This window comes from Lissotriton helveticus, chromosome 1_1 (genome assembly GCF_964261635.1).
Source record: "Lissotriton helveticus chromosome 1_1, aLisHel1.1, whole genome shotgun sequence".
NCBI classification, from domain to species: domain Eukaryota; kingdom Metazoa; phylum Chordata; class Amphibia; order Caudata; family Salamandridae; genus Lissotriton; species Lissotriton helveticus.
Window position 1 is genome coordinate 1,416,541,836 of NC_136057.1, and position 25,729 is coordinate 1,416,567,564.

Here is a 25,729-nt window from a genome sequence, read left to right on the forward strand (position 1 = left end):
ACCCTTCAGAATGGATCTGCAAGGTGGGAGGTACTTAACGGAACCCTCAGTGGGCGACAGTCTTTGATAGTCTTTCTCAGGCACTGCAGGATACGTTCAAGGATGGAAAGTCTGATTTCTCAACATTCCCTTCCATACGTCGGCGAGCACCACGCCTGTCCTGTAAACCCCAACCGGTTGTAAGGTTCCAGGTGCAACTCCAGCCTCCAGATCATCCTTTGTGTAGAGCAGGTTTTGTCAGCAGCCATGAAACTGCTGCTACCCTGTGCATCTGGGTAGACGTGCTCAAACAGTCAGGGAAAGGACGAGTTGGCAGGATGCGCTTGGCAGTGTAAGCTGTGGCTTCCGAGAGGAGGGGGAGAAGCTGGAATATGTTGATCAGTGGCCGCCATCTTTGAATGGTGTACTTCACAGTGGTGGTTCTCCTCCCTCCCGCCTTTCTAGTCCCTACTGCAGAAAGGCAAGAGTAGTGCACATGGCACAAGGTAACAGTCCTCTACAATGCTCCAGGCTCACAGATGGGTGCTGTCTTTTGTGTCGTAAGAGTGTCCATCTGACCGGGTAACACTAGGCTTCCGGCTGTTGTTTCTACTGGAGGCTAGAGTGAGTGGATCCGGACGAATAACATACCTGAGAAGTAAGGAAGAGAATCAGTCAAACAATAGCAGCACTTTCTATGTAGCGCTAATAAGTACATTCAGAGGGGTAGGAATATCAATAGCCTTTAGATAATGAAAGGCTAAGTTGGCTCAGCTGGGATTCGAACCTGTCATTTTTGGGTTACATTGAACTAGGATTGCACCTATAAGATATATAAATACATACAGGCATAAAGGTTCATTATTCTTTACATCTCCCTTACACCGTTACTCACCCCTTACCCACCAGCTCTTTATCCCGAAGTTACATTTGTTTGGTATTCTGATGAGAGGCGAGGGAGAGAGGGGGATGGAGGGAGAGGGAGATTAAGACGGAAAGAGAGGGGAGTGATAGAGAAAGAGAAAGTGGGAGAGAGGGGAAGTGAGAATGTGTAAGAAAGAATTTGAGAAAGAGCGAATGGGAGTGAAAATGGGCAGAAAGGAACAAGAAAAAGGAGGATAGGGAGAGTGAGAGGGAGAAAGATGAGAGGAAAAGAGAATGAAGAAGAGAACCAGAGAGAAAAACAGAAAGGGAGAGGAAATGTGAAAGTCAGAGCGGGGAACTTGGCTTGGGAGAGAAAGACAGCGAGATAGAGAAAGAGTGAGCGGGCAACCAGGACCAGAGAGCAATTGGGGAAGAGAAAGATATATTATGTGATTGTGGTCTGCAAGAGAGAAAGAGACAATGAAAAAGATAGCTTGAAAGAAGATGAGCAAGAGGGGTGGAAGAAAGAGAGATGGAAAAAAACGCATGAAACAGAGATACAGAGAGTGAGACAGAAAGAAAATAAGCCTGTTACCGCTCAGAGGCACCTTATGGAGGAAGGAGCTTGGGACTGCATTTCCCATATCCCTAAGCGACTGGAGCCGCCACCACCACTGGGTCCGCGCCAGGAGGCGCTTTCAAGTTGGGCCATCCCTCTTGGCTTTGGGACCCGTTAGAGTGAGTTTGGGGTACTTACGGGGCTCTAAAGAAAGGCACCGATAGGGGAGCATCATGGATGTTCAACAAGATCCCTTGATACAGGAAGGTAGGAGGTGTCTTCTTGTATCTTTGTACTGTCTGAACTCCTGCCAAGGGTGCTAGGTTTACTTGGTTTGTCTGGTGTGACCTTGGATACAGTTTAGACCTCTTCTCTTACGCTGCCTGCTGACTAACCTGTTATGGGAGCCGGGGGAAACGTAAGGGTCCAACGGCAGAACCTCCAGGTCAACAAATTACAACAATGGATGTGTTTTTATCAAGAGCAACTTGGATCATAGATAAGGAAGTCGAGCTGGTAGCCCGTTGGCTTTCTCGTTACCCAGTACCCCGCACTGTATCTAGCCGTCCTTGCATACCCGGGGGTAGTTGTTTACAGCTCGCCAAGGATACCCAGTCTGGCCAAGTACCCTCATCAATACCAGTAACACCAGCAAGGTCAGATAGGGCTTTTGGCCTAAATGTAGGATCAGCCAGCATTACTGGGCGTGAGCTTACTATCCCACCTCAATCTAACAAGGTCCCGGGGAGCACAGTCCAACTAGCGGGAGTGAGGACAGGGGCAGGGCTTGGAGTAAAAAGGATTGGCTCATCGACAGGGCTTAAGCCAAAACGTTCAAGAGCAGAGGGGACAGGACAATGCATGGAGGCCATGATGGAAGGATGGATGGACTCCTTCATGACAAATATAAACCGCAAACTAGAACCCATCTGTCAACATCTAGCCACTATGGAGCAAGAGATAATGTGGCTTCGGCGAGCTAGGTATTCAGATTCTCAAAACCCTGCTGGAGGGGTTTTAACTGATCCCGGGCAAGCTAACGGTATTACCAGGGCCGGACTGGGAACCAAAACCTGCCCCGGCAAAGTGCTCGTCCGGCCCCCCTGGGGGAGGTTGGTGGTGTGACTGAGCTCTTTGCCGGGGCTGGTTTTCGGCCGATTTTGTTACAGGGCCGATTTTGCAGCTATGCTGCATGAACGGCCGTGTAATAAAACCGGCCCCCACCCTTGCGGCGCACCGGGGGATTACCCGGTGACCGCAACGGTCAGTAAGACCTGGGTATTACATGTCAGCAAGGCCCAAGTGGGTATATGTCACCATTAACATCTGGGCAAAGCAACTCCAATCTCCCTCCCCGGCCCTTGGTGGATTTAAACTCCTGGGAGGTAGACATATTGGGAGGAGTGGTTGCATCGAAACCACAGTGCCCAACAGTCCTGTCCTGGTCCAGCCAAATCACTAGAGGGGGAGCCACCGAGAAGTGGGGGGGGGGTTGCTTCAGAGGCCAACATAGCAGACCCCACGGGGTAGAGACAGAGGCTGAAGTTACCTACTTTACACCTCACTCCAGAATCTTCACCATATGTAAAGGTACTCAGTAATGTTCCGGTGCTCTCCACGGGTGCCGTTGAAGATTTTGAGCAATTGAAGAACAAGGTTCTACATTGGCTGAATCGCAACACATCTCTTGGCCTAAGGTTGGAGAAATTTATAAATATGGTGCGCAGAGTCTCTTGGGTTGGGAGATCTACAAAAGACTTGAGTGGAGACTGCGTAATCGTTAACTTTAACAGACCCCATAATTTATATGCAGCCTCACAGACCAACTTAGGTGGGGTTGGCTAAGCTATCGTGGCTTTACAGCTGGGGTACTTCTATAGATATTTCAGTAGTACATTGAGGACCAATATGGTGGGTTCATGGAAGTTTCCGGTTAATCCTTGTCGACCCCTGCTGAATCAACAGAAGTTAACTTATGATTTACCCCTAACTTTTTTACACCTTTAGAATCAATGGACTCTTGTGACTGACTTTCTGGTATAGAACCCATAGTCTACACTGTGAGAAGTTGGCCTGGTATATGATGTCCACTATTCTAGTGGGCACCGTGCACCAGTCCAAACGACCCTTATTGATGGTAGGTTGTAAAGTCAACCTTACAGAAAGCCATCCTAGTGGTAGCTGTGGAGAGCAGCCTTCAGGCTAAGACTTAGAGGCGAGTTAAGCAAGTTGTTTTACCAATTATAATCTCTTGAATGATCAAATGAAAGCACACCACACAAGGTATATATAAAAATATATATCTATTTAATCTAAACACAACCCCTCTGGTCTCTTTATGAGGTCAGAGGTAAAAGTACAATACAAGGAACTTAATTAGCATTCGATAAGTTGCACAGTATAAGTTTTGCCCTAGGGGCCTCACAAACCATATACTAAAATAGTGTTATAAGAACCACATGAGAGTCAGAAAGCAGTCCTAGGGCCTGTAGAACCGCCGGGGCGGCCTGGAACCACCAAAGGTTAGGATGCAGGAGGCCCACGGGGGATGTGTGCAGTGTCTAAACACACCATTGACTTTCCATGGAGAACGAACAAGTTACAATTTTAAAGATTAAGGGCACCTCGAGGTGAACTACGATGGGACCCTTTTAGACTTAGACACTTCGAGAGTCAATACCCACGGGAGCAACGGAGTTCTCGAGTTACCTCACCCACTGAAGCCGGGTGCATAGGTGTCTTTTGGTGTCGGGTTTCGTAGTCAATTCCAATGGAGAGCTGCGAAGAAATGTTGCAGGCGACCAGAGGAAAAGTGTCCGGGTGGATCCAAGAGTGGATCGGAGATGTGAAGAACCTGAAAGCAGAGGGCACAGAGTCTGGGTCACTAGCCAGTGACCGGGATGGCGAGGAGAAGATGCCAGCCGATGTCGGGTGATTTCAGGTGAAAGAGGTGAAGCTTGACTCTTCAGCCACGAGGACCAGGAGGCATCGATGATGACCAGGAGCTCGATTCGAGCTGTCCCACAAAGGATGTTGTGTGCTGCAGTGCCAGAATCCAGATTTGATCCAACAAGCCTTGGCAACAGCAACCCACGCAAGATGTCGAGATTGGCTTCGGTTCAGACCAGCAAGGTCTGGGGGACTCCTCCTTTGGAGAGGAGTGAGAGCCCGTCTGGAGCAACCAGGAAAGGTCAAGAAATCAAAGATGGCCTTTCGTGGGGGCTCGCTAGCCAACAGACTAGGAACCGCAAAGGGGCCTTGAGCGTAAATGCACAAAGTGGGTCCACGGGACACTTGTGAAGTGTAGACCTCTGAGCTTCGATGCAAAAGGTGCTCGGGCAGGGGCCTCAAATACCCCAATGCACAACTTCGGGAAACTTTGGGAAGTAGGTGCAGTGGCAAAAAAGCAGGATGTCCAGGAGTTCCGGTACCACGTCTCTTGTGTCCGCTACAGGTCTCAGCTTTGCTGGGAGCACAGGTCAGCGTCAGAGTTGTTTGGAAGTCCATGTCCTGTGTCGCAGATTTTTCGGGATCCAGCGGGAGCTTTGAAAATGCAGATCGGCAAAAATGCTTTTGTTGTCTGTTTTAACAGGGTGGACACTCCTTGACCACAAGGGAGATTTCTTCCGTCTTCCAGTCGATATGGAATGTCGAAGGTCCAAGAAATATGTTGCAGAGTTTCGTCCAGGATAATCTAAAGTCCTAGGGACTGGGGTCCTATTCTTATAATAATAATAATACATTTTCTTTATTTGGTATTTCATAATAGAAATCCATAAAAGCGACATTATCCATATTGTTACAGAGTTAAAACGATCAGTTACATAATAAAAACTGTATTACTATAAAAGATGATTAAAAGTGAATCCCTACACGTTACATCAACATCATTATTCTATGTTTTAAACGTATTCCTCACAAGTTATTCCTATGCTTAAAAATACATTTCAAGAAATTGACAACATGATAACAGGTAGATTCAGACTCTAAAAGCTGGAGACGCAACATGGCAGGGCGGCACTGTCCAAAGCCCCACGACTTTAACAAAGATAGCAGCCATAATTTGCGATGGGCATGATAAAACTTGCAAAACAGTATGGTGTGTATGGTAGACTGCACTGATTTATCGTCGCAAGGACAAAGTCCTGAAGTTGGCTCCCAAGTATTCCTCGTGGGAAAGGCTACTAGCCGATGAAAAAGATTTAATCTAAATCTTGTTAATAAGAATCGGTCAAAAATACTAATATCGAGTGTTAGGTAGGGCTGTATCATGATGGTGGTCTGAACCATGGTTGCATGGAGGACAGAGACTTTCCCTATTTCACTAGCGAGCCTGAGTCCATCTAAATGGCTCAAGGCCAATGCTTTCAGATCCTTCTTAGATATCTCACTGATCTTTGCTGGTGTTATGTAGTATGTCTCTAAGCCTAGATCAGTGAGAACATTTCTAATGTAAAGAAGCCATCTGATTTTCGCCGAATGATCTAATGCCATTGAGTCTGCCACAATTCCTTTGGTTAGCATGCTTTTGTCAGAGGTCCAGATACGCCGCCACAGTAGCAATGGTTGAATTTTTGCCAGCTCCTCTATATGTGGTATGCCTAGTTCTATGTGGCATGCATATGTAGAAATTCGTCTAGGTGCTGCGAGGAGGAATCTTAAAAAAGAGTTTTCTGCCACCTGTAGAGCACCAACATCCACATGCTCCCAGACGCCAGCCCCATACAGGGCTATTGTCTGACATTTAGCATTGTAGATTTTAAGTAGTTCCACAGGCGACCTTTTGCCCAATTTTTGTGAGAAGGTTATCAGGGCAGCTATTGCTCTCTTAAAACAGTGCTTTCTAGCCTCGACTGTTGCTTTCCAGTTCAGCTTTTCGTCTATTGTAATACCTAAGTAAGGATACTGGGCCGTCACTTCAAGTTTTTGATTATTAAGGAATATATCCTTATGCCGTTTTCTCCCTTTGCCTGCCACCATTACAAAGGTCTTCTTAATGTTGATGTGAAGGTCAAGACTACCCATATAATCCACATACCTGGACAGAGCCTTCTGTAGTTCACACGGGGTACGCGCCAGTATGACGGCGTCGTCTGCATAGAGCAGAGCGGGAATCAGGTGTTGTTTTGCTTGCGGGAGGTCCTGAGCCCCCCTTAAGAGCTCCACCTCCAAGCTGTTTGTATACAAGGAGAAAAGAAAGGGGGCCAGGACGCATCCTTGCCTGACTCCACGCTCCACTCCAAGATGCTGACAACTCACCCTTCAGACCAAAACGGACACTCGCGGAAGCTTTGGAGTATAACTCCCTCAAAAAGTCTAAAAGAGGGGGATCCACTCCCATTTGAGACAGAACTGACCAGAGCTTTGAATGGGCCACGCAATCAAAAGCGGCGGACAAGTCTACATACACCATGTAGAGCTTGTCCTGTTTTGCGTGGATATATTTACCCAGGATCATAGATAGATTTAGGGCCTGTTCTACTGTGCCAGAACCTTCCCGGAAGCCGCATTGTAGGTCGGACAAAACACCCCTTTCCTCTACCCACTGCTGGAGTCGCTCAATGATGACCCTGCCAGCTACCTTCCCCAGCGAGTCCAGCAGTGAGATAGGGCGATAACAAGTAGGCTCCTGGCGGTCTCCCTTTTTAAATATTGGGACCATGATGGACTTGGTCCAAGAATCCAACAACCCCTCTTTTGCGGCTGCCATTCATACCCTAGTAAGTATAGGGGCCCAGAGGTCCACATTATATTTAAAAATGTCCACCGGGACTCCATCGGGCCCCGGTGCTTTGCCATTTTTACTTACTTTTAGGGCAAGAAGCACCTCAGAGATGTCAAATTCTATAGAAATAGGATAAACGACCTTTGGGTGAGTTACATCTGGACCTGCTATGTGTGATTCTTTCTGAAATATTTTAGATAAGTGGGATACCCAAACTCCTTCTTCTATGGCCACATCAATCTTAGGAAGGTTGTCATCAGCTAAGAATGGGGACTTAACCACCCTCCAAAAGGCCTCACTATTTTTATCTAAGGCACTTTTGTGTAATTCGTCCCACAGAGCCTGTTTTAGTTCGGCCTTTCTCTGCTTACGCACAGACATGTAGTCTTTTCTAAGTCTAGCAATTAGCTGTAAATCTCTAGCATCTTTATTCAGGGCGATTTTTAACTTGGAGTGTGCCAGAGTACAGCTATGGTTAAACCAGCCTTTCTTAATTGATGTTTCTACTTTTGGCTTTGCTGTCATGAGGCCCTTAATGGTGGCTAGTATTATAGAAAAGTTGCTTAGAACTTCTTCCTCTGTTGCTGTTAAATCTAGGCATTTTATGATGTGAGGGTAGGCTGATGTAATCAGCTCTTCAGTAATTTGCCCGGGATTTATCTTCCCCCATTTTAAAGTGTACCCGTTCAACTGAGCTATATGTAGTTTGTTCTGGCTCAGAGCTTTTGCTATCGTTAGGGTAAGGGATTGTTGGTGCATTGCATGCAGTTCTATCCTATGGGCCGAATGGTCACTTAGTATATTTGGTAGAACCTCAAAGTGCTTGGCTCTATTTGAAAAACCGTCCGATAGGAGGATATAGTCAACTGTTGATTGGTATCCCCTCCCCACGTATGTTGGTTGTAACTGATTAGTATTAGGAGTCGGATTGTTAAGTATTAGAAGGTCCAGGTCTGATAATAGATCGTTCATGGCTGTGCCCAGCTTAGTATGGGTGAAGTGGGTGAGGGGGATGTCCTGCTCATTCACCATCCCACCACAGTTTTTTCCATCGTGGGTGCAGGGATGTAAATTAAAATCCCCCCCCCTCATAAGAAATATACAGCGCCTTTGCCTCCTTTAGCCTGTCTGAAATGGGAGAGTTTCTCGTAAAGATTAGATACCACCCTCAAGAATTCTCCTTCCTCTAAGTTGTTATAAAAATTAATAAGCAGGATGGTCTCATTATTGGGTAAGGAAAGGGAGAGAAGCTGGAAATGTACGTACAGTTCAACGATAGTTACTTTCAGATTCTGGATGGTCTTTGCTATATAAATATTCAAACCTCCCTTAGGCCTGCCCACGCTTCCTGCCAAAGCTGGAGAAAAATACGTCCTAAATCCCAGGAGGTGAAGTTCCGTCAACGACCATGTCTCCTGGAGGCAGATAATTTGTTGTATTCCCAGGAAACTCATGGCGCTCCCATCTTCGATCTTGGGGCGAAGGCCGGCGATGTTCCAAAAAACAACGCCTAAGTCTTGGGGGTCCTTGTTAGGAACGTCGACTATTTGGGGTTTAGGGTTAAGCTCTGGGCCCGCTAACTAGGGCCTAGGGGGGTCTTCAACCAATGGTGGTCAATCAACTGACTCAAGACCGCTGTATCTGTTCATCGTTGGGATACCACTCCAGCCCTCCCAACATGGTGGCCCTCTATAGGAATCCCTCTGGTGGTGTCCTCCCCACTCTTCCCTTTCTCCACCCCGATATCGAGGGCCCACTGTGTGCCAGGATCCATCATAATGAGGACCATTACGATATCTCGGGGGGTAAAGAAAGAAAGGCGCTTTGTTCCTATTCCACCAGTTAGACTAGGGTGTTCCCATGAACAAATATGGTCAACCACTCTAGGATCTTCAAAAGTAATAAGGACGCAGTCTTCCTGTATTGATTTCCTGCCATGCCCTACCCAGGGGGCTCTTCTTACCATCAAGATCTTACTTGAGCAATAGGGCGGAAGTGGCCGATTCATACTAAGCCAATGTTGGGGCTTGTTCTTTAGGGACCAGATTGGTTCTGAATTTTGATCCGCCAATTCTGGTACACCGGTCATTACGACTACAAAAGGCCTAGCTTCTGGTGGCAAATGAACAGGATATCTGCCATCAGAGGGTCCTCTATCCCACCCTCTGTTCCATTGTGTTGCTGGTATCTTTGGACCAGTATTATTATGTTCCAAATTAGTATTTAAGGTGGTATTTGGGGTTTTGCTTAATGGGTTCTCTGTTATGTTACTTTTTGCAGCTGTAGTTTGAATTGGTTTAGCTATTGATCCTAGGGGGACACATTTTTTGTTTTGTGCAGTAGGATTAGAGGAGGGCTGCTTACCTCCCCCAATCTTTTGTGCCCCTTGGTTTGGCTTGGCTTTTGCAGAGATTGTCAGTTCAGCTAATGCTTTTTCTATTTGAGACAGTCTGACTTCTAGTGGTGTTATTAATAGCTTAAGTAGGTCCCCAATTTTTTTTAGCAGTTGGAAATTAAGATTTTCATCTGCCTCGTTTATTGGTGGTGGATCAGTTACAGTTTCTGTACTAATAGGGGCCGGCATATCATGTGGTATTTGATATATGATCACCGTATGGACATCCTGATCTCCTGTCGTCGGGGTACAAGGACGTTTCTCTCCTGTCTTGTTAGGAGCTTTATTAATCTTTTTGGTTTTGTGAGTAGTTGGGCCAGCTGTTTTCTTTTCCTTATTGCACCCTCTCTCCTCCCTCTTGACTGCCTTATCTCTTCTGGGGTGGTTTGGATCACTAAATCTGGGGTCTTTTCTAGGTCCAGAGTTAATTGTGATTCAGAAAGCTGTGAGGCCGATAAATCGACTGTGTTTGGTAAGCTATACCTTTGACCACAGGCTTCACTTCGTCCTGGATTCCTAGGCTGATCCGATGTTCTTGCATCTGCCAGGTGGCCCATGGAGGATCTTTTTGCAATAGCTAAATCTTGGGACACTCTACGTTCCATGAGAGAAATACTCTGGTCTATAAATGAATTAGCCCTAGAAATAAAACTATTCTTATAGCATGTTTAGGGGTTATACTAACTCTAGGGTCCCACCTGGGGAGGGGGTGGTTGCACCCCTTCCCCTTTGTCCAGTTTCGCGCCAGAGCTTGGGCAGAGTGCCCCAGCAACCGGTTTGAACTGGGAAATGCATGGAGCACCTTGTGTGCCCCAGGCAGTGTCTGAAAAGCATTCACTGAATGCAACCCACTCTGCCCCAATACACTAAAGCCTGTCTGGGGAGGTGCTAGCACCTCCCTGGACAGGAAACCTATTGTTCATGCATCCCCTGCCGGAGTTTCATCCAGCAGCAGGAGGTCAGACTCGTGTCTGTGGCAGCAGCATCAATTTTGTGATGCTGGGGCTCTGTTTAACTTTGACCTTGTATACCAGTATGTACATGTCTTCTCCCTCTAGAAGGGTGGAATGCTACCTCCGCCGCCAGGACTGGTGTGTGGGGGGTGGGGGGGGTATTACAAAGTGTTTGACACCAAACATGATATGTGTTGATAGAGCCAAACCAAAGTTAGCATTAACCGTGAGGATTATAATGCACTTAAGAATATATGGTATGGCTATATCATAGAACAGCTATAAGGAGATGGTTCCAAAAGCTGCAGAGGGGCTCAGCTCATGCTAGGGCACCCTCTCACAAAAAACCAAGCACTCTGCCTTCAGGATTGTCAAGGCCTGCCACAGGAGTGACTTATAGGTTAATATGTGTCTATATGTAAAGGTAGATATAGGTATGCTATAGCTAAGTAAGGGGTGCTTACACCACCTTACCCAGGCTGCAAGGGCAGACCTTTGGAGCCATTTTGGAAGGCTTCCCAGGGGTGGCATAATACATGCTTCAGCCCCTGGTAGGCCTCTGGGGAACCTATGCTTTGGGTACCTAAGGTACCATATACAGGGACTCACAAGGGTAACCCAGTAACCAATCTGGTATGTACCCAAGGTACATGGTATCAACTTTGAGAGAGAACAGCTTGGCTGGGGTCCTGATTAGCAGGGCCACAGCCATACTAAAGGCGAAAAACCAGTGAATCACAGCAAAAAGTGGGGGTAACCATAGGAAGCAGACCCTACTCTCCTACATGCACCCTTGCATCATTTGGTACCAGGCCCTATACCTACAGATTCTGGGGATGGCAAGGCTTGCAAACTTATCTCATGGAATGTAGCAAGCAAGTTTTCTGACCCCAGCTGGATCACCTACATAAAAAGATTTCATGTGATTTGCCTACAGGAGACGTGGACTACCACTAATAACTTTTTCTTGAAGGGCTTTAAGTCACTTATTGTACCAGCCACTCCTTCACGCGCGGGAAGATCGAAGGGCGGGCTGGTAATTTATGTATCCCTGGACGTTCCTTGTCGTTTGAGAGTGTTAGCTAATGACAATCCTTGTTTGCAAGCCTTATCCTTTTCTCAGGGGTCTGCCAACGTGTTGCTGTTGAACTTTTATAATGCCTTGTCTGCTCCCCCAGATGTCTGTAACATTTCTATAATAGGCTCATGTTTAAGAAAAGGGACCGCTAATGCCCCTCACAATGGTTATCTTATGATTGCAGGAGATTTTAATATCCATCTGTGAGCGGACCCAACAGTAGGAATTTTAACCGAAACAGGATGCCCATGTATCTCGGCATGCATGTCGAACATACTTTGCAGGAGATATGCTTAATTCCCTAGTAGACAAGTTCAATCTAACATTGTCCATGAGTAGGATGGTTAAAGGTAGGAACCCCCTTAATCCGACATTTACAGGTAGGGGTAGTGCAACATTCATAGATTTTATTTTTGTTTCAATCCCCTTCTACCAATTTCTTTTGGATTTTATCATTGAAGATAGCATTTTTAGTGATCACAACCCACTGTGTACTTCGACCACATGGCCAAGATTTGGAAAATCCCAAACGTCAGCATCTAGGGGGTCATTAAGGGTAATAGACCAAGGTAGACGGCTAAGGTGGGATCATATAACCCTTGACTCCCTCTACGAGTCTCTCATGATTAAATGCAAGAGGGAATTTCACATTTGTACTATTGGGCGGGAAGATGCGAGATGTGTTAGAAGCTTTCTTGGTTATCTCGCTCTCTATTGGAGATTTGCTGAAGACGCCGACCTTGAACTCGAAAGATCGAGTCATGAGATGGTTTGACCATAACACTGGATATATAAAGCAGAACTAGCAAGGCGTAAGGCTGAGCTCAAGGATCACAACAAAACGTAACAATTGCCAGTACTGAGCAAAACTCCCAAAACCGTATTCTTTTTTTGGCCTAACCATGTGAATAAAACATATAGGCCGTACCCTCAACAATTGCCCAAAGGGCAGATTTTGCTTCAAACTTTTGGGATGGTTGCTCGTGTAATGTAGCGCCTTGTTCCTGTCCATTTTCTTTCTGTACAACGTTGTCGCCAGTCTTCCTTCTGACGGGTAGACTTGAACATCCAGAAAAGTGATCTGATTTTTAGAAAAATTGCAACTGAACTTAATGTCTTCTGTTCTTTCATTTAGCCAGTATCAGAAATCATTCAGCTGGTCCTGTGACCCTGACCAAATCAAAAAAGCATCATCAATGTAGCGCATCCACTTTGACATGTACTCAATGAAGGGGTTGTTGTTATAAACAAATTTGTCTTCATACAAACCCATAAATAACACTGCCAGCTCTTGGGCAAAAGGACAGCCCATGGTGACTCCCTTTGTTTGGTAAAAAAATTCCAAACCGAAAGAAAAATAATTCTTCTGAAGAGTGAATTTGGCTAGCTCTATAATGAAACTTGTCGGAACTCTAGCTGGTTTGTCTCTTGTCTCCAAAAAATATGTCAATGCCGCCAGGGCCTCTTCCTGAGGAATTTGGGTATATAAGGACACTACCTCCATTGTTACCATCATATGCTTTGTATCATCATATTCAAATATGAGCATATCACCCCAGCTCTTAGGGATCTGAAGTGGCTCCCTATTGACCAACGAGCCAGCTTCCGTACAGCCTGCCTCACACACAAAGCCCTGCATACAGGCAAACCTGAATACCTGGCCAACAAGCTCAAAAGGGCTGGTCAGTCTAGAAACCTCAGAAGCTCCAACACGCTCCTACTCATTCCCCTGAAATCCCAGAAACACACAACATCTAGCAAATCCTTTGCGGGTAATGCTCCCAAGATTTGGAACTCCATCCCCCCACACATCAGAATGACCGCATCCTTCCCGAAATTCAAGAAGTTACTCAAAGCCCTCTTCCTCGAACGAATCTGGAGCATACTAGAACTCCACCTGGACTTTGAAGTTCCATTATCTCTGTGACCCCAAAGTCGGCTGACTTGCTTATGACTTTCCACCCTGTTTTGCGCTTGGCTGCTATTGTACAGACTATACTCGCCCCTGTGCCCCTTGCCTTGTTTTCCGTCCTCAATGTCTGTCTGATGCCTCTGTACTTGTTGTGAAGCGCTCTGATACCCCTCGGGTCCAGCTAGCGCTATACAAAACTTTAATAAATAAATAAATAAATACATTGTAGACAATCTATTGGTGAATGCTGTAGTATCCTATAAATGTGCGGGGATCTCTTGAATAAAAGGCTTTAGAAAAAAATCGATGTATTTAGAAATAGGCTCCAGCAAAGAGTCACAGCCCGACACTATTGGCCTGCCGGGCGGGTTGGTATCATTCTTATGTACCTTAGGCAGGACATACAAAACCGGAATTCTCTGTTTTTTATTTTGTAGAAATGAATATTCTTTAGGGCCTAAAATCCCCTGGTCGAATCCTTTCTGGAGAATACTAAACAATTGGCCTTGAATTTCCACTGTGGGATCTTTTCCAATCTTTCTATAACAACTGATGTCATCTAGCTGCCTCATTACTTCGGCCTTATATCTAGAAATATCCCAGAGGACAACTGAGCCTCCCTTATCCGCTTGTTTAATTACTAGCGATGTATCATTTTGTTAGGGAAAAAATTGCATCCTTTTGGTTCTTGGGGAGATTAAATTTGACATATTGCCTCTTGTTCTCCATTCTTATGATTCCAGACAAAACTGTTTTCTCAAAAGTTACGACCTCCTTTGGTATTTTATTCACCGGAGGGCAAAAAACATATTTCCTCTTCAGGCCTGTTACTTCCTCATTATTTGTATCTGTTTCCTCTTTGAAAAAAGTTTTTAAACGGATTTTCCGGCAGAACTCCATTGCCTCTAATTTCATCTTGACAAAGTCTGTGCCTCTAGAAGGCACAAATGAAAGCCCTTTTTCCAATACTGATGTTTCAGCCACTGATAGAACACGATCAGATAAATTGAAAAGGGGCGACAGTTTCAGTTCTTGTAGTACTGTCGTCGGGTGGTCATTTCCTACGGCTGGTTGTTGTACCGGGACCGACCCCTTGATCTTTGCTGGGTTCTGCCTAAAAAAGGCGGTGGATTTTGTTGTTGATGTTGGTTATGTTGGTTGCCTCTTCTATTAGTATTTGTCCTAGCCTCACTTGTATCAGTTTTGGCCCCTGATGAGGATGAGGTATCCGAAAAGGTAAGGAATTTATTCCTTGATCTCCCTTGAGAGTCCTGAAGAAACACTGGTGTGTTGTTTGGATGGTGTAAGTGGTTGTTGTTAGTGTCTGGCCAAATCTGTATGAAGTATGTGTGATGGGTTGCATTGATTGTCTGCTGGTGTCGTATATGATGTAGTGTAGTTTGTTATATATAGCTTTTCCCTCTGTTTTGGATTCATTTTTGAAACACATGTAAAGCATTATTGATAAAGTGTTTTCTAAGTGAGTTTGTCAAATAAAACAACTGATGGTGGTGGAGAAGCGTGGCTCAGTGGTTAGAGGCGGCAGACCCGGAAGCTGAGATCGGCCGTGGACCAGGGTTCGATTCTCCGCCTCGGCGGGTCTCGGGCTAAAAAAAATTCCACGGTCTCGACAATTCTCGCTCCGGTGCCTACTCGACTCACGGGGTCACACTCTGCGACTCTGGGCAATAGCTTGCTTAATCTCCACTACGGCCCCTCGCGGCGGGATGCCTGGCTTTCACCTTGTGGATACCCTGCCGGGGTATCTCACAGGGGAATACCAGGACGGGTTCCCTAAGCAAGCGCCTTGATACCTTCGGGTGATACGTGCGCTATATAAGTCGCAATACATTATACATACATACATTTACATGGTGTAATTAAAAAGCGGACCTATATGTTTTATTCATATGGTTAGGCTAACAAAAAGTTTTTGGGAGTTTTGCTAAGTACTGGCAATTGTTACATTTTGTTGTTATAATGACTCAGCCTTACTGAGTAAAGGCAATGCCCTTTGGTGTTTCTTGAGCTCAAGGATAAGGCATGGAGTAAACTCACCGAGGCCTGTCACCTGAAAAATAGTACCCAGTTTTGGAGCATTGTCAACTTCCCTTTTTTGTCTGGGGAACTCGCACAGGCTCTTGACGCACACATCACGGAAGAGGAATGGGTGAGTCATTTATAAGAAATGTTTAGAAGCCCACGGGACGCCAGTATCTCCAGTGGCGGAGGGAAGTCGGCCCTTGTTATCACAGCAGATGAATTCAGCAACGTTATTGCAGGATTATCTAGGAACAAGGCACCAGGACCTGATGGTATCCCCCCGGACCTTAACATATCCAACCCGCAATTCTGGGTACCTGTCCTTACCACCGTCATAAATGCAGCAATTAGGGATGTTCCACCATTGTACCACTTTTTAAAAAGGGAAATAGGGACAGTACCCTCTGTTATAGGCCCATATCGCTACTCGACTCTTTTGTTAAAGTGGTGGGACGCATCCTGTTGGATAGGTTATCTGTTTGGGCAAAGAATAACAACTTTTTAACTGATAGCCAATACGGTTATCATCCAGGAAGGTCAACAGTCGACCAATGTCTGAATTTATACATGATTGCCAATAAATATTCCGTCGCTCGATCAGGCAGGATATACCTGGCCTTCATGGACTTGTCCTCGGCTTTTGATCGTGTAAATAGAAATAAGTTATGGGAAACCCATTCTGCATGGGTGTAGATAAAGACATCGTCTTACTCTTACAAGAGCTTCTAAGGGACACCAAAAACGAGGTACGGAATACGAGAGACTGTAAGGTTACTCGTCAATTTCCAGTCCGCAGAGGGGTCCGACAGGGATGTATTTTGGCCCCCTTTTTATTTGATTTATATATTATCAGCTTGGAGAAGGGTTTAGTTGACACACGGGCAGACTTCCCCCAGGTGGGACGGTGGGGTTTGCCCCTATTACTATATGCAGATGACGCGGTCCTTATGGCCCAGACCGCGAGGGGTTTGTAAATTTTACTTAACTCCTTTGTAAAGTTTATGGAGGACCAGAACATGTTGGTCAACAACTCCAAGTCATACTGGATGCAGGTGGGGCCAAATTTAAAAATGGATTTCAATTTTAGGGTCGGGCTATCCCAGTCCCTAAGACTAGCGCCTTCTTGTACCTGGGGGTTATGTTGGATGGCAAACTTAACTGGGGCCCCTTGAGAAGTAAAAAGAAAGGGGATTTTTTAAGGGGTATTGCGGCAATCTTTAATTTTGCCTCACGGCTAGGCAATAAACCCTTAGGTGCACTTTTGGAGATCTATAGAGCAAAATGTTTAACTTAGGTATCTTATTGTAGTGAAAATTTGGGGCTATACATCACACGAGGAGCTACAAAGAGCTGAAACCGGGTTCCTGAGATGTCTCCTATGTGTTCCACAGGGAACTCCCTCATTCACCATACATAAAGAACTGGGTATGTCTTACCTGACTGACAAGCTGTTCTGCCCCCTGATTTATTGGCTCAAAGTCTGTCTGAACAAGGGGACTGCCCTGAACAAAAAGATCCTAAGGCATTGTATGGCTCTGGACCATGCCCACTATATTCCTTGGTTAAAATATATCCGGGATGGGTATAGGACTCTTGGTAGGGCTGATCTCTATGGTAACCCGGATTCAATGAAAAGAGAAGCTCTTCCTTGGGCCAAGGAGACTTTCTTTAGACAGCGGCTGGTGAAATGGGAAGAGAGTGAGTTAATGAAGCCCAGTGTACGTAAATATATCATCCTTAAAACCGTATATACAACAGAACTGTATCTCCTAGGGCTTCCTAACATGTATGATTATTTTTAACTAACAAGATTCCGTTTTGATTCATTCAATCTTCTCATCGCCCACCCACATGGGAGTAGAAAAGATGAGACGCTGTTGCCGTGTGGTTGTGATGGCAAATCCCCTCAGGATATGACTCATTTTTTAATGTTTTGTAGTAACTATGAGGTGCAGAGGAAAAACTTTTTAATCCCTGTTTTAAAACAAGCAAATATTAAGCAAGTGCGCCCTGCTTTGCCCTTTCTAGTATGCTCTCAGGGTCCACTTTATGGCACACTCATAGCTTTTTAAAGGCTGCAGTTAGGCCTAGATCTAGTTGCGAGTAAATTCTACGTTGATTAAGGCTTGAAAGCGTGATCATGTTTTATTTTTATTTACCATGTGAATACGTATTTTATGTCTCTTTCTGAATGTATTTTTAATGAATGGTAACCATTGATCAATGACATTTATGGATGGAGCCTCCTGTAACGTTGTAACTCAGACTTTTATGTTTTTTAATAAAAAAGCTAAATAAAGTACTTTTGATTTGATTTGATTTGGCACAAAGTAGAGAGACTGACAAAGAAAGAAGAAAAGAAAGAAAAAGGGCAAGGGGACAGCCAGGGCCTGGAATAATGTGCCTGCGCACAAACACTCGAGAGAGAGAGCAAGGAAATGGGAGAATGAAAGAGAGAGATATAAAAAGATATAACAAGACAATGGGTAAACAAACAAGAGAGACTAATGTATATAGAGGGTCTGAAGGTGAAAGTCATGAAAATATATATAATAAGAGAGAGAGAAGCAGGTTACCAGGCATAGACAAGTTATAGACAAAGAGGAGGGGAGACAGAAAAAGGGAAAGAGAAAGAGCAGGCAAGAGTAATAGAGAATGAGAGAGTCAAAGGGGCAACTAGGGCATGATTAGGAAAAGAGGTTGGCTATAAAGATAGGGAGAAAGTAAAAAAGTAAAAGAGGGAGTAACAGAGAGAGGGAGTGAGATAGAGTCAGTCATATACTTTTATTCGATATCTTAAAATCATAAAAAGGCACAGATACAATAATCACAACAACTGTAAAAATCCAGAGCTAAAATAATAGGCACTTCCTTGAATTCATTAACATACAATTTTCGTAGTGCTTCAGTACAGAAACAACTAATACAGTAAAAAAATTCATTCGTGAATGAGCATTAAAATTTCAATAAAAGTCTAGCAAAATGCTAAGCATAAAAATAACAAGCAGGACCATGTACAGTACGCTTAAAATAAACCACGCCTTCATTCATATTCAAGCTTCAACCCCCATAGGGCCTAATCTTTTCTTTCTCTTATTGATCCGCGCAGCTGCCACTAAAAAATTTGCAACATGAAAAGTAATCAGTGGAATGCTCAATAATTGTAAATAAATAAGTCCCGGCCTGACCTGCACCCACCCTGCTCCCCTTAGCACTGGTAGCAAGTATTTTTTCCTGATGTCTGCGTAAAACTCGCAGAACATAACAAAATGCAGAGTATCTTGTAATGAAATGTTGTCACACTTACAAAGCTCTGTATTGTCTGGGGTTCCCCATTTTGGAAAATCTCCAAGTGTAAGGTGGATTATGTTAAAACGGAATCTGGTTAGCAGGTGCAGATGGAGAGGGCGTGTAACTAACTTCAAATAGGGCTCAATTCCAGGGGAGCTCACTAGACCATAGTTCGCTCTTACCATAGATTTTTTCAGCTCTAATTCCTCCCTTTCCGATGATAGAAGGTTTAACATGGCAATTTTAATCAGAGCTACATATACTTTCTGGATAGTTTCCGGGGCCAAAAAAAGCCCTGGACGACCAAGTCTTTTGAAGGAGGATTCAATGTACGCTAGCCATGGGATTTTACCAGCCTTATCTAGAGCTAAGCAATCTTTCAAGATCATATGGTTCAATGAGATCTCCTGGATAAGCCATGTCTTAAGCCAGAATATTAGCGGGCTATTTTCAATGTGTCAGCAACGTATCCCAGCCCCATCTCAGCATGGATCGAAAAGGTGGGGGTGGACTGAGGTACAGACAAAAGTGTTCTTAGAAATAGATTTTCTACCACTTGAATTTGATGTTCCTGTAAACTATACCCCCAAATCTCTGCACCATACGTAGCTATTGCTAGGCACTTGGCCTTATATACCTTCAGAATAGCTTCCATAGGTCTGGCCCCCAAGCGTTTGGAGAAGCCCATAAGGGCTGAGGTGGATCTGGCAAAAACATTTCTTTTATATTTTATTTGAGGGCCCAGGACCCCTTTTCATCAAAAAGGAGCCCTAGGTAGGTGAAAATAGGGACCCTTTTAACCTCATCTCTCCCACAAGAGAAAGATATCATTTTTTTCTTTCTACTTTGTTCCCCCACTATCATTACGTGTGATTTACTAGCATTTATGTTCAGGTCTAAAGATTCCATAAATTTGCGGAATGTGTCCAGCAATTTATTAAGATCCAACAGCAGTGCGGGCCAGTAAAACCGCGTCATCCGCGTAGAGGAGAACTGGTAATGTATTTTCACCTACACGCGGGACGTCTAATGTAGCTCCCTTCAAAGCAGGTTCTAATGCATTTATATAAAGCGTGAAAAGCAGGGGTGCCAATATGCACCCCTGCCTAACCCCTCTTTCTGAGTTAAAATACCTTGTGCATCTCCTATCCTGGGTTACTCGGATTGAGGCTATCAATCCACTGTGGAGGTCCGCAAGGAATTTCACTAAAGCGTGGTCAATACCCATATTCAATAAAATTTGCCACAGCTTCGACCTGTTTACCAGGTCGAATACCGTTGAGAGGTCCATGAACCCCAAATAAAGGGAGCCCTTTTTAGCTATGGTGTATTTGTTAATAAGGAGCTGCAGGTTAAGACATTGGTTTAATGTGCTTCTTTTAGTTCTAAAACCATACTGGACATTTGATATGATCCCTCTCCCTTCAAGGAAGTCCGTCAGCCTCAACAAAATTACTCTGCCTAAAATTTTCACGGTGGAATCTATCAGGGAGATAGGCCTATAACAGGCTGGGTCCTCTCTTTGTCCCTTTTTAAAAACCAGTATTATAATAAATTTGGACCAGGATACAGGGGATAAATTTGTACCTGAGGCATTGAAGACGTTTGTCAATACCCTGGCCCAAAATCTGGGAAAGCTTTTAAATAGGTCCGCAGGGACCCCATCTGGCCCTGGCGCCTTATTTTTCCTAGTCTCCTCAATAGCTCTAACCACCTCTGACTCCTGAAAGAACACTGTGGGGGCTGATTCTAGTTTCAAGGACACCTCTTGCGAACTCTCTTTCATCTGCATCCCATAGATCTTCTCGAAGTGAGCTATCCATCGGTCATCAGGAATAAAGCAGTCTAGTGGGGAATTCTCGTCTTCAGAAAAAAAGGGCTCATTAACCACATGAGCGCTAGCGAAATTCCCCTCCTGTGCTCTTCTTTACAAAAACCCATTATTCATGACGAGCTGGGCTCGTCATGAGCGTAGCAGGAGGCTACCTCATGACGAGCCCAGCTCGTCATGAGCGTCGAAGGGGTTAATTGTTGACCAGAATTTTCCGCTGTCCCTCAACACCTCATGGGACATAAGTGTCTCCCATGCCTCTTCTTTAATCTGGTTTTTCCTATCCCTGATGGCCTGATTATAAGCCTTCCTTGACTTCACGACTTGTCCCTATTTCTCGGGCGCCCTTTCAGAGCTTTTAACAACGCTGAGTGAGCCCTAGAACAGGAGCTATCAAACCATCTTTTTCCTTTTTTAATTCTAGGATGGATTTTTTTCTTCAGAGCGGAGTTAATTTGGTTATAGATGGCGTCAAAAGCCCCCACTATCTCAATACTTGAGTGAGATAGAGAATACAGATAAAGAATAGAGAGAGAGTATGGATGATAGAAAAAGAGAGAGGCATGATGTGAGGCGGACCAGCACCCAGGAATGTGAGAGGAAAATGAGAGACCATGTGAAAGGGGGAGAGAGAAATACAGGTGGAAGGAGACAAACTGAGGTCTCAAAAAAGAGAGGAAGGAGAGTGAAACAGGAGAAAGAGACAGATGGAAGAAGAGAGAAAGAGCAAGAAAGAAATGATGAAAGATGAGATGAAGAAAGAGTGAGCAAGAGAGAAAAGGAGAGAGAAGGATTAGTGTGAAAGAGATAGGGACTGGACTGGAGATGAGGAGTAAGAGAAAGAGAGCAATATGTAGAGAAAGAGAGAAACAGTATGAGAAAGAAAGAAGAAAAAGAGTCAGAGAAAGAGCGAGCAGTGGAGAGAGAGATGGAGAAAGGGTGATAGTGAATGACACAGTGGAAAAGAGAGAGGGGGGCCTCCCAATCCCTGATGTCCCTTGATGTGCAGGTGGGTTTCCTCAGCGCTGGTGTCCGTGCTGGATACAACAAGCCTTGGTTGCTGCAAGGGTCCTGTGCCCCAGGTATTGGTACTGTATGGCTCTGGTCAGTCCTGGCGTCAACTCACTTGGAGGGAGGAAGGATCTGACCTGGGGATCACTACAACATCTTCCTGGCTGGCTGTGTCATTGATAGCCCCAGTAAGTGGCAGGGCAGTGAACAGGATCTTGCTTCTTTGGTGCCTGCATGGGAGTAGCTCCTCTACTTGAAGGAAGTTTCTCTGGTGATTTGCGAAGCACTGGCAATCCTCTGGGTTTCTTGTAGTCTGCATAGTGGCTGGATGAGTATCTTTCTCCATGAGGGTTGGAAACAGCAAGCAGGCAGGCAGGGTTGGCGCCAAGTCAGTAGTTACTCCTTGGTTCTGGTGTCAGCAGTCTTCTTTATCCAATCCTTTTTTTTGCATCTGTCGAAACTGAAGTCCTGCCATCAGAGGTGCCTCCTAAATACTATATTTAGGGGCACTGCAGTGAGTTTCATGTAGTAGTCAATGGGCTACCTACCTTTAGGGTGACTAACCCCACAATATGACCACTTCCTGTGGGAAGTGGGCATAACCGTGACCTTGAGGAACTAATTCCACCAAAATCAAGATAGTGGAATTTTCCTAGTTGTGTTCACTTCAGGTAGCCCACCTTAGGGGTGGTACTAGCCTGAGGGTGAACACATCTCCTGACTAGCTAATTTTCCCACCTGTCCTGTTGCCAAATGGGCCCTGGATAGGAGGTGGCATTTTCCATGTCTGGGGGAAGCTTGGGTTGCATATCAAAGGCGGCAGAGGCCTTTAAAGTGTCCTGCCTTGATATGCTTTTCCCAGTCATCTTGCTTGGAGGAGGTGATAACATCTCATGCCAAAGTAGGTATTGTTTCTGACCTCAGAGATCTCGGACTCTCACCTCAGGGGGTCAGAAACGCGTCTGTGGTGGCAGGATGGACAGGACCAGTCAGCAAATACACTAGAGGTCGTAGGTTTTCAGGGGGTAGCTCTAAAGTACCCTCTGGGTGCATGTATTAATAAATCCATCAATGGAATCGGTGTAGGTTTATTAATACAAGGCGTTTGATACCAAACACCAAAGGTTTCAGGGATGCCATTATGTAGCTGGGAAACGTGTTGTGACCAGTGCGGAGTACATACCTTAAGATGGCTTCCCTGTTCACTTGTTCTGTCAGTAATTGAAGTTGCCATCACTTGGGCATATCTGCTCATGCATATGTGTCCTGACATGTAATAGAATGCACCCTGCCTTAAGGTTGAAAGGCCTGCTGTAGGGGTGACTTAGAAATATTACATGCAGTGTTAGGGGACATGGCACACAGGGTGTATGCCATGTCGTGTTTTCACTTTTTAGAGCACCTTGTCATGCACCCTGCAGTGACAGTCTGCATGAGTTTGGTGCTGGGTCGCTTAGTGGGGCACAATATATGCTGCAGCTCTTGGGAACCCTCTTTAGTACCTGTTCTCTAGGTACCAGGGGTACCACTTACAGGGGTGCTTCAGGCCTGGTCAATTGGGGATCAATTGACCAGAAACCTTGTTTTTGGGGAAAGTGCACTAGCACTGGGGACCTGGTTAGCAGGAACTCAGTGCACTCCGGTCAAAGTTGCATCCAATATGGTTATCTCATCTGCTAATCTGATGGGCCCCTTAGTTCCCATACCTTATCACAGTCCATCTGGCTTACAGAAACGCTTTGACTCCAAACTGCCTCAATATCTAATGTATTTTCTATAGGTCATTCAGAATGCGTAGCCGGACTGATTCTTAACGTTCCGAGACCTCACCACAACATTGAACATCTAAGGAAAATTCACAGCTCCCAGTGAATAATAGTCAGATTCAAAGCCTCACCCATCCCTTTTAGAGAAAATGGCAACACAGGGCAACATATTTCCACTGTTACACCAAGTTTCTTAGATCAGTGGATGCCATTGCCAACCTCTTGACAACCACCATTGTAAAGAGTGTTAGACCATGGGAGGAAGCTACCTTACCTACTGAGCTGCTAAAACCTGGAATGCACTCACTAGAGAGTTACATCATAATACTTCTGGATCTTTATTCCTCAAGAAACTAACAGCTTAACTCTTGCATTCCAACTAAAGCTCTTTTCTCTTACTGTGATTTTGAGCGCCTGGAAACCCTATCTAGAGCAGGTGTTCGTGCTTTATAAATATGTCATTCATTCATTGAAAAAATGTTTGATAAGAGCAAGGAAGGGAGCTAAGTGGACATTTCTAGCTAGGAAAAGCTACATATGTAGTTTGCGGTAGCACAAGAAGAGTGTGAGACAACTTACACCACATCGTTGAGTTCCAGTCGAGTGTCGGGTGGTGGGTTGATAAGGATGTACGAAAGAGTGTTATCATGGTCCATCATATCCACTGTAAAGAGAGAAAGTAAACATAAGATTAACAAAGTGTCCTACCAGTGGTTCAATCTTGGTTCATTTCCCAGCGGATACACATTGTGTTCCCGTAAGGAACAGACTTGAGAAACTGAACGCAGGGAACATGCACACATGAACTGTATAGACTGGATTCTCATTCATCGTGCTAATTCATGTCTAACAAACCTATACATTGAAATGTGACTTACTGAATTTCATATACAATATTAGCCCTATGGTGGGAATTCAACCAGTGGATTCTCCTCTTACTTTAAATTTCCTCGGAAACTGGTGGATTTGGCTTAACCACTGAACTCTAAATCAGGTGCTCCAGTCAGATCTCTAATGCCCTACGTGGAATGGGTATGCCCAGTCATGGGTCCCTTGCTCACTGTCCCACTCGGTCCAAGCTATACCTCCCTGCCCGACTAGGCCTAACAAGCTGGAAACTGGTGTGGGGTTGTTTGTGTTCCCTTCTGGACGGGGCCTCGTTTGGCAGCTCAAGATGGACTGTTCCAGTGATGAGCAGGGTCAGTACTGATTTGTGTAAGGCAGGCCTCTGTCCAGAGTGGTACAGTGGGCAAAATGATTGATTTGAATGCTACCCCAGAGTCATTGACAGAGCAAGTGCCAGTGGTATGCATAAGGGAGGCCTGTGTCCAGGGTGGCACATTGGGCGAAAAATGATGGATTGTAACAAAAATACTACCATGGAGCTGGTATAGGCTACTTACCAGCATTCCTCCAATCACTTTTTGTCAGTTCCAAGTCCGATCTTTAGAATTCAAGGATGCATTGACCAGACCATTAAAAGTATCTGCCCTCTACCATCAAATTCTGTGTTTCATGGACTATATCACTGCGGAGGGATTTGAAGAGTGTTATGCGTATTGTATCATTTAGATATGGACGAGATGGGTAAAACAGCCCCACATGGCATTTGTGCTTGGTGAACCCCAGTGCCAAACTGTGCTTACTCCAGTTTCTTTTCACAGGAACTTACCACCAGATTTTACCTGCTTGAACTATTGTATCAAACATTAAAAATAGAGTTTACCACACCATGCGTAGAGGTTAATCCCCATCTTTTTACCTCAAGTTTATAAATAGACTGAAAAGCATAACCAATGCTTAGCGCAACTGTTATCTGTATGATGCATTTTTATGTCTGCAACGAATGAACTCTTTCATAGTGGCATACAAATACATAATAGAAAGTGCTGCTCTCCATTATGCATCCCTATGTCAACACAGAACCAGCCACCACTCTGAGCGTACTCTTAACTATGTTCGATGGGAAGGTCAGGTGGAAGCACAGTCAGGTGTGTTTGTGATGGACACCCTCTAGTTGCGTTATTTGATCCGGTGCATAAATCCTGCACACAGTTAATCAAGACAGGATACAGTGCACTGGAGTGGTAAGCATGACATTATGTGTGGTAAGAGAAGACTAGCAGTGAAGGGAGGCAGGTAAATGGTAGGATTCAAAGTAGAAAATACCCTAGGGTACCAGTTGATGTTCAAGAGGAGGAAAGTCACTCATTTTGCAGGCCTTTTCAGATGTCGTAGGCTCAAAGCACAGTTAGGTGTGTGACTCAGACCAGCTAAGGCAAGCTTTTCACAAATGTCAGCTGTTCCAAGTGTATGCTGCAA

The 25,729-nt window shown here is 45.0% G+C and overlaps 1 protein-coding gene across 1 annotated transcript in view; it reads right to left on the reverse strand.

Annotated features, from left to right (window-relative positions):
* Positions 1-503: 503 nt before the first annotated feature.
* LOC144764134 (potassium channel subfamily T member 2-like) overlaps positions 504-25,729 on the reverse strand; it is a gene marked incomplete at its 5' end in the record, with an annotated part of 1,271,238 nt that continues 1,246,012 nt past the window's right edge. Inside the window, 2 exons of the mRNA XM_078650285.1 lie at positions 504-630; positions 23,987-24,071. Of these exons, the coding sequence (XP_078506411.1) occupies positions 513-630; positions 23,987-24,071 (203 nt within the window). The remainder of the gene's footprint in view (positions 631-23,986; positions 24,072-25,729) is intronic.